The sequence below is a fragment of the Pezoporus occidentalis genome, unplaced genomic scaffold, assembly GCF_034315485.1.
Source record: "Pezoporus occidentalis ecotype Australia unplaced genomic scaffold, CSIRO_AGI_Poc_V1 ctg95, whole genome shotgun sequence".
Lineage (NCBI taxonomy): Eukaryota > Metazoa > Chordata > Aves > Psittaciformes > Psittacidae > Pezoporus > Pezoporus occidentalis.
This window is the reverse complement of record NW_026916315.1, coordinates 994,803-1,003,544: the sequence shown is the minus strand read 5'-3', so window position 1 is coordinate 1,003,544 and position 8,742 is coordinate 994,803. Positions and strand designations below refer to the sequence as shown.

The 8,742-nt window shown below is 44.1% G+C and overlaps 1 protein-coding gene across 4 annotated transcripts; it reads left to right on the top strand.

Annotated features, from left to right (window-relative positions):
- Positions 1-316: 316 nt before the first annotated feature.
- Positions 317-8,742, top strand: TMEM207 (transmembrane protein 207). 4 transcript variants are annotated; one of them, XM_062606234.1, is made up of 6 exons: positions 320-561; positions 2,313-2,346; positions 2,760-2,804; positions 3,252-3,394; positions 3,714-3,778; positions 4,238-4,394. In XM_062606234.1, exons 1-5 carry the CDS (start codon positions 402-404, stop codon positions 3,746-3,748), a joined length of 417 nt encoding a protein of 138 aa, XP_062462218.1. In that variant the 5' UTR covers positions 320-401; the 3' UTR covers positions 3,749-3,778; positions 4,238-4,394. The 4 variants fall into 4 exon arrangements, with proteins under 4 accessions (XP_062462217.1, XP_062462218.1, XP_062462215.1 ...); XM_062606233.1 differs by lacking the exon at positions 3,714-3,778 and having other exon boundaries at positions 317-561; positions 2,309-2,346; positions 4,238-8,742; XM_062606231.1 differs by lacking the exon at positions 3,714-3,778 and having other exon boundaries at positions 336-561; positions 4,238-8,742.

The following is an 8,742-nucleotide window of genomic DNA, read 5'->3' as shown; positions in this document are numbered from 1 at the left end:
AGAGTTTCCTTCATCCTTGTGCACGTGTTTGAAGTGGTAGTCATAGTGCAAAAGAGATGGTTGGAGGTAGCTCCGCTTTTTCTGTAATGCCAGAATCGCAGCCGAAGGCAGCTTGCAATGAAAGCATGGCCTCGCAATATAGTCTCCAGTGATTATTTGTAGCAGGGCCTGTTAAATACAGCCGTGGGTTAATATAGAACTAAGCTTCAGCAACAGGAATCTGTGAACAGCTATGAAAATACCAAAATAACTACAAGGTGCTGACCTTAAACTAGTGTTCCTTTAACTTCTAGCAGCTGTTTGAGTGTGCCCATGCGAACCCAAATCCACGCCCTGGCTAGCAGTAATTTCTAAAGCGCAGGAACCCATTTGGTAGTGTGGTTTTTGGCTGAAGGCACAACATGCAAAGAAGTTTTAAAAGCTCCAAATTACAGAGGGTAAAACACTGCTGCAAACAAAGCTCTTCCCATGTTTCTCCTGCTAGTGATGCAAAGACCTGGAGCTTTGTGTCTCACTTCATGGATCACAGGAACTGGAGTTCTGTGTTTAAGCTTCTTGCAGGTAACCAAACCCTTCACTGGGACCAGGCTGATTTTAGGGATTTTGGGGTGGGGGAAAGACTTCAACTTTTATATCATTTAGTCATCAGCTCTTTATTTTTTGAGAAAGAATTCCCTGAGGACCTGACAGATCTGGGGAGGATTTAAAGCTCACAACAGTTCCAGTTAATGAAAACGCAACTGCCTTAATCCTTTATTCTGTCTATGGCTATTGAAATGGAAGAGCATGAGCTTTCAGCAGCATGGGTAGGTGGTTTGCTGCATTGATAGATTACTACCTCAGAGCAGATGCACTTTGCTGCAATTTAACTACTCTAAGGTAGCTCTGCTGAGGTAGTTTGAAGGATGATAAAGGAAAGTCCAGAGGTTGTCATTCAGCCATGAAGAATACTCAGGGTACATGTAATCACAGCAATCAGCTGTCTGGTTTTGAGCTGTTATTCCAATATTCAGGTGAAGTGCAAAAATAAAATTAAAGTGTTCTGCACCAGGGTATATGTGTGACATGGCAAATTAACTCAGTTTTAAAAGGACATGTCTGGAAGAGTTGAAGCTTCTGTCCTTTTCTCTATTCCTCATTTGGGCTTCAATTGCTCATGAAATTTCACAGGTAATGCTTTATATGAAAGATTTACTATACCTAAAGACCTCTGGTGAAACTAGGGACAGAAAGGCAGTGTCTGCACAGGATCAGACACATTATAGAGGTTTGTGTGCTGATTTCTTCCTGCTTATAGTGACACAAGCTTTGGACAACAAAATCCTTACAAAGAAGTCCTGTTGATTAGAGATGTAATATGATAACTCTCGATTATATGTATTTGATACAAATTTCTAATACAGAACACAGCTTTCCAGTTTGGCTTAAAGAAAGTCAGAAATCTCTGCGTGCTTTGGATACATGCAGAAGCGAATCCAAAGTAATGATTTACAAATTATGTTCTAAAGTTTTCTCCAAGGAATAAAACTAAAATTTTCCATCTTGCTCATTCTGCTTGCCAGTGTTATTGCAATTCTGTATCTGATCAGAAGTTTTTTGTAGCAAAGTTGGGCAGGTGTTATAACACAAATAATGTGAGTCAGCCAAAAATTGCATCGGATTTGCTTGAATCATACCGATGAGCCTCTCCGGTTACTTTTTCCCCAAATAACCTGAAACTGAGGCAAAGATCAAGAAGGCTTGCAAAAAAGAAGCTTGCTTGAGTGAATAGTAGAAAATATACCTGAAAAACAAGCTTCAGGTTCACGTATTTGCAATACCTGAAACCTGACTCTGGGAATGATGCACCACTACTATCTGAAAAAAGGAAAATGCTGGGTAGAGAACAAGTCTGGTCAAAACAGCTCCAATTTACAGCTACATGTACAATTAGCTACTGGAAAATGAGCCACAAACCAAGAATTTGGTGACAGGACCTTTTGAACAGACATTTCTGAATAACAAAGCCCAGTTCTGTAAACAGGTCTCTGACACCTGCTTGAGTCTCCCTGTTCTTGTTTTTCCCTCTTTCACATCAAAAGAAATGCTTTCCCCTTGTCCTAGCTTTCATCTGCAAACTACTGTATTTATCAAGCTCTCTATGAGGTTATCCACTGCTTTTGGTGCAGGCTATCAGACCAGAGACAAGCAGAGGCACCTTTATGGCTTTTCCTCTCCAACTTCCCACTCTAAGATCAGTAATTATACTGTTTAATCATAAAGAACCCGACAAATATCTGCCCTTTCTGATTTACATGTGTGTTTTCAGTTAGCAGACTCTGCGTCGGACTGTGAGCTTGGTGAGAGGTGAGTGTGGCTCTCTGTTTTCTCACTCTCAGCTGCTCCCAAACTGAGCTCTTTCAGGGATGCTCCCGCCTGGCACACTGGCATGGCAGAGAAATGAGGGCTTCCAGGAAAAGGGCATTTACCTTGTCTTCCGAAAGAGGAAAAGGAAGCTGGCAACCCTTTGGGTTTCATTAAAAAGGTTGGTGGTGGGTGGTAATGTTGAAAGGCAAACTAGTTTCAGGCTGCTTCTTACTTCATGTGCATCTGCTCCCATCTACATGAAGAAACTTTTAACAGTGCTCCCCTGATGGAGGAAAACTTCTCAACCCTCTGCTTACCAGTGATGCTTCTCTTTGTGTCAGTAGATGTGCATTGGAGCCATTACAGTCCCCTCACACTGGACTGAAAGTTTCTTTTATATTTTCCCTTTTTAGGTGCATCAGGCAAAGTGATGAAAACTTTAGCAGCTGGTATGTGTGGTAAGTTTCAGATCTGTTCTGGAAGGGAAAACTGGCAAATAATATTCTTTGATGGATATAGAAAGAGAAAGGCACATTGAGAGAGACTGATAGCTAGAGAGCATTGCTCCTGGGCTGTCCCTGTGTTCTGTCTTTACTGACTAATGGAAATCATTTATCCATACCCTCCTCACTGTATGCTGACAACTGAGCTCCACAAAACCAATGAACGATTTTAGGGAGAAATGTTTGAATTTCCGGGCAGCACTCAGCGCTGAGCACTCAGCACTGAGACACTGGTTTCCAGGGACTTTGATCATGTCCAGTATGCTGGTGGGGAAACTGCAGCATTTAACAGCTATTTGCAAAAGATGTTAATGAATATGTTAATTTGAAGACATGCAGCCATCTGTCGGTGCTTCCTGCAGATGGTGATGGTACTGTTCCTCCCTCCTGCCTCTGCCTCAGGTTCCTGATGTTGTTTTTCCTGGCCTTGCTTCTGTCTTGCGGGATCTGCTGCTGCCTGCAGTGCTGGCTGAAACGGCGGAGCTGCCTTCCCCACCGGCGCACCCAGACTGTCTTCGCACTCAGCAGTTCAGACGCCTTTTGTGGTTAGTCCTGTCACTACCTGCTGCAAAGTCCCCCACTGGTCCCACTGGGGTTCCCCGGGGCCCATCCATAGCCCAGTGAGAGGCAGCCAGTGTTGAGTGGGAGCTGGGATGCAGCTGAGTGCTGTGTTTCTGGTGAGCAGTGGGATGCCCAGCTCGAGCATCTTGTGGGGATGTTTGTGCACTGGAGGGCTTAAGCCAGCTACATCCACTTTGCCTGAGCTGTACGTTTGCATGTTTAGCAGCCAAAACATACACAGCCACAGGCACTGCCTGGGGGCAGACAGCCCTTTCCAACACATGACTTCCATTTCTCATTCAGGCAAAACTGCACCAGCCTACCTGAGCCACCAGTAGCACCCTGGGGTCTGTCAGAAAGTTGTGTTGGTGAACACTGTTCATTGTGGTAGGCACCCTCAGCACTGCCCAAGAGCATCCAGACTTTTGAAGACTGGGCTACAATGACTATGTGTAGCACCCAGCACTGATCTGGAGTATTGCCAGTACATCAACAGGCTGGGCCAAACAGTCCCTCCAAGAAGAACAAAGCTAATCCAGTCATTAGACTAAGTGTTTCCCAGAGAAGGTATTGCATGCTTTCTGGGTGGTTATGAATAGCGTCTCCACAGGGAGGACCCACCCCAAACCCACCCAAATTCCTCTGTTCTCACTTCTTGTATCTGGAGTTTGTGGTGAGCAGCTTTGTGATGCCATACTTAAAAAATTACATCCATGCCTTTCTTGTTTCGAAGCAGTTGGGCAGCTCCTCCCAGGCTCACCCCTTTCACCCAACACTTACTCTTCATGCCTGTCTGCTGTATGGTTATTGCTTTGCTTTTTCCCCAGCGAGTGAAGCACCTCAGTGTCTGTTCTCTGGATCTCTGAGCCCCTGCATGACCACAGAGATGTCCTCTTCTCCTGCCCCACGGTTCAGCCTTGGGGAAACTGAGTTGCCTCCATCCTATGAGGATATTATGAAGGAAAACAAGCTCTAGACACCACATGTTTGCTTTCTGTGATTCCACTTTTTCCATCAGAGATCTTCCATTATGCTATAGTAGCGTGAGATCAAATCAGCCCTTTCTGCAGGCTGGCCAAGAGACTGAAAGGCAGCACATACTTCTTCTAAACCTAAAACGTAAGACTAAATGTAACAGAATAAATGCCAAAAGCATGTGTTGAATTTGTCACAGGAACTCAACCTGACATTTTGATGGGGCTCTGGGTTTCAAGAAGCTCCCTCAAAGGCTTGTCTGCACTCAGGGTTTCTGTCTCAGCCTCCAGATTTATCTCTGTAAGGTTGCTTGAGCTGGTGCAAACCTGTGCAGTTTAGGACCGAATGTTGATAAATGACTTGATAGTTCCTTCTCAGACTTGGGCTGCCTCTTTCATTCGGCAGGGTGCCAACAAACACCCTCTGGCAAAGTCATGTTGTTCTAATACATTGTAATGCAATCATGCCACTCTGTGATGAAGGATCCTTTGCCACATTTAAAAGATTTAGCACAACATATCAGATTTGCCTAGTGTGAAAAGCAGCAAATTTATAGCCAGGGAAGGGAAAACAAGAGATGGGGATTATGGAGAGAGCATCAGAAGCAAGAGGTGGTTAGAGAGCACAGAAAAAAAAGTGAGTTTGCTCATTTGAACTGTTCTTAATTTCATAGTGACTGTCTTCAGCTACTCTTGCCCTAGAACTGCAGACCTGCAGGGTTTAAATTGCCCAGGACCCATATGGCAGTTCCCCACAGACATGAATTATGGAGTTATGTATTTGGTGCTTAGCTACAGAAATTTATTGGGATAAAGAATGTAATTTTCTTTGAGATGACCACTGCAGGCTGGATGGAAAGAGATTTTAAGAAGCCATCCAGACTGCCTTATACTCAAGAAGGATCAGCACTGCATTCTTAGGAGGTATTAGCCTGCACAGTTCTCAAATTGCTGGGGAAAGATGCTGAATTTCCCCCTGAACTGGATTCCAAATGAAAGTAAAGATGTCCTTTGTCATGGACAGGTCACTGAAGGCTGGATTCAGCCTGTCTGACCTCTCCACCTTTGATCTGATCTCTCAATGGCAAGGGCTGGAGGCTGCACTCAGATCTCTCTTGGTATAGAAGGTAAATATCACACCCAGTACCGTGCACCGCATGCCTGTAGAGCATGGGCTCACACTAAAAGTGGGCAGCTGGGCTCATGTTAGGTACCACAGAAGACTAACGGAAGCCCACAGCCTGCCTTGTGGAGCAGCTCCCCACCTGTAGAGTGTGGTTAGTACCAGTTCCCCTGCTCAGGAAGGAAACTGGGAAGATAAATCCACTAAAGGTTATGAAGTGCTCACATATTTTCTTAATGAGGCTATATAAGTATCTTCACTAGATAAGGAATTACAGCTTATTTTGAGAGAGAAATTCTCTGCCAGCACCACCGCAAATTATGTCCATAAAATCTTATTTTAGAGGCAGCTTTACTGTTTGACTGTTGTGTGAAAGGAAATAAATGTTACCGTAGCAAACTGAATGTTTGTGCCAGCAGGCTAAAATATTACAGGATATATTAATAAGAAAAATTAGCAAGTACAGACTCAGCCAGCAGAGAAGCTGAACAATTCTTGAGTGTCCTTTCGCTGGCTGAGCTTACTAGGAATTGCAGCTAATCAGCACCTCCCAGGATCAGACCTTTTCTATACATAAGTGCTTCCAATACTCACCCCCTTCAATTTATGCCCTGAAGCATGAGATTTGATTATGTTTGTCACTTCAGCTTGCATAGCCTTTCTACTGGGCATTAAATCAGCCATTGCTTCCTTCTGTCCTATACACTGCATTTGCCTCAGTGACCCCCTCGGTGGAAGTTAACTCCACAGGTTGTCTGCATTATATGCTGCATAAAACATTACCGTCTCCCGCTTATTAATTGCTTGCTTCTAAATAAATTGCTGCCTGTAATTTCATTGAATGTCACCTTCTAATCAAACGGCTGGAGAGGCTAACAAGCAACGACTGCTCTAATTTCAGTGCCTCCATCGCTCTTCATCCCTCTTTTACAAGCTCCAGGAAGTGGCACTCATTACAGAGGCAATAAATCCTTGCCCAGCAGAGGGCAAGCGAGGCTTTCAGCAACGCACCGAGGAGGCTTCTGCTCTCGGACAAACGTTCGTGGGAACAGGTTCTTGTTTCCCTGATACAAGTGTTCATTCAAGCGCACTCAGCTTCATGTTTTGGGTGTTTTAATTATTCACAAAAGGAATAAAATTATTCCGTCAAAACTGTATCAAGTGGCTTATAGTAAAGCAGGCTGATGGGTGTCACAAAATTAGGCTCCAGACAGAATCACCAGCATGGGGGAAGCTGTATACTGTGGTATTTGTGCAACATGATGGGAGGCATGGGTGCTTCCAAACCCTGCTGAAGACCTGAAGTCATCTAAAAAAAAAACCCCAAAGTTTGTGTAGGGTTGCTTAGAGGCAATAACCTGACCTTGCTGCTGCCTTGGGGTAGGGAAGGAGAGTACCCTGAGAGGGAGCTCAGTGAGCACTGCCCTGGACCTTAGCTTCTTCATCACTGAAATGGACAAAAGCATGGATTTCTTCCTTCATTCTACAAATGTGTTTGGGATAGTCTTGCCAATCTACTGTTGCCCACAAAAGCTTGCCACCTGCTCCCAGGTGCTCCAGCAGAATGGACCAGGATACCCAAACCTCAGTTCCCATTCTTACAAAAGCAGAGATTTTGGCTGGTATGTTTTTCTAAGCACTCAGCCCTTAATGAAGGCAGTTAATGCAGTATGGATGATGTTTTCTGAGTTATAAGTAAAGATGAACCATTTCTTTATAATTCATTTTAAGAATAGGGTGCACTTTGGAAAAACACTTGTTCTGCTGTGGCCTTCTGGCTGCCACTCAGCCTCTGACTTACACTTCCTTCTGACTTTGAGAAGAAGTGGCAAACTGCTTTAGGAGACCCCAGAAAACACTAGAAGGCTGATGTATTTGGGGATGGGAACTTGCCAGTAAGCCTTGAGAGGGGGAAACAGGAGGAGTGCAGAGGAGCTAATTGCTCAGTAACCATCTGAAAGCAAAAGACAAAGGGAATGTGGTGAGGTGCACAGTTGGACTTTCACCTCTGCACATCAAGAACAGAACAATAAAGTCATAAACTGGCTCCCAGGCAAAACAGAGCAAAACCATAGGCAGCTGAATCATAAAAGGGGATCAGTCAGAGCTGCCAGGAGGGTTGCACATGAAAGGTGGGAAAATACTAGAAATGCTCATTAATCTGTTTTTTATTGCCATCTGAAGACTCTGGATTATGGCCTAAACCCTTTTGTGCTGGGAAGGGCTAATGACAGATACTCCCCTTCTTTGGGTCATAGGATGGCACAATTCTGGCTCTTGCTTTTCTCACTTAAAGGCATCTTACAGCAAGGACCCAAAAGCTACTGGGAGAAAATTGTTCTCTACTCCCAGTAGCAGTGCTCGGACAGAGTAATTTAGTCATTATTTGCTTGTCCAGAATATTTAACAGATGCAGAAGAGCAAACTGGGGATGGGGCAGGGGAGGGGGAGGTCCAGCCCCAGCTGAGAGAGAAAAACTCACTTTATTGCTGGAATTTTACTTTTCTCACTTGGAAAGGTGATAAAATGACTATAAGTAGATGTGTTTAAACTGGGCATAAAGTCTACAGCTGTCAAAGGGCCATTGCTGCAGGTAGGCAGTGGGGCTTGAGGTCTGTAGCTACCAGCAAAGGTCTGGGTAGCCTCCAAAATCCCACCCCCCTGTCCCAATGGCTGGTCCTGTTTGTGCTACTGCCTCTTTTGTGTCCTTGCAGGAGAGCAGTGATTTCCCCCACAGGAGTCAGAGCAGGTCACCTGGCAAAGCACCTTTCTGGAGGAAACCTGGATATGGGTGAGAGAAACATGACATTCAAAGGCAGCTGCATTTATTAGATCTCACTAATGCTACAATATGTAAGGAAAACAGAATTCTTGAGTAGCATTCTTATCTACTGAGAATAATTGTTCAGATCTACTGAATTCAGAACTAAATCATATTTCAATGTGTGTGAAAAGGTGAGAAATCTGTATTTTGGGAAATATTCATGCAGCTGCACTAGGAGATAGCCTAGTTCACAAGGTCAGAGTAAGAGTGAGTTCTAATTACAGGCAGAGTTATTAAGAGCCCCTGTGAGCAAGGCTGATTAAGGTAGTGAGAGGACAAAATACTGCATGCAGAAAAGGACAGCTATTTCAGATATTGTTTTATTATTTCTCTCACTTGCATGTATCAAAATGGGAAACCAATACCTATTCGTACAAAATGAAATCAACTTAACAAAGAGCTTACCTACAA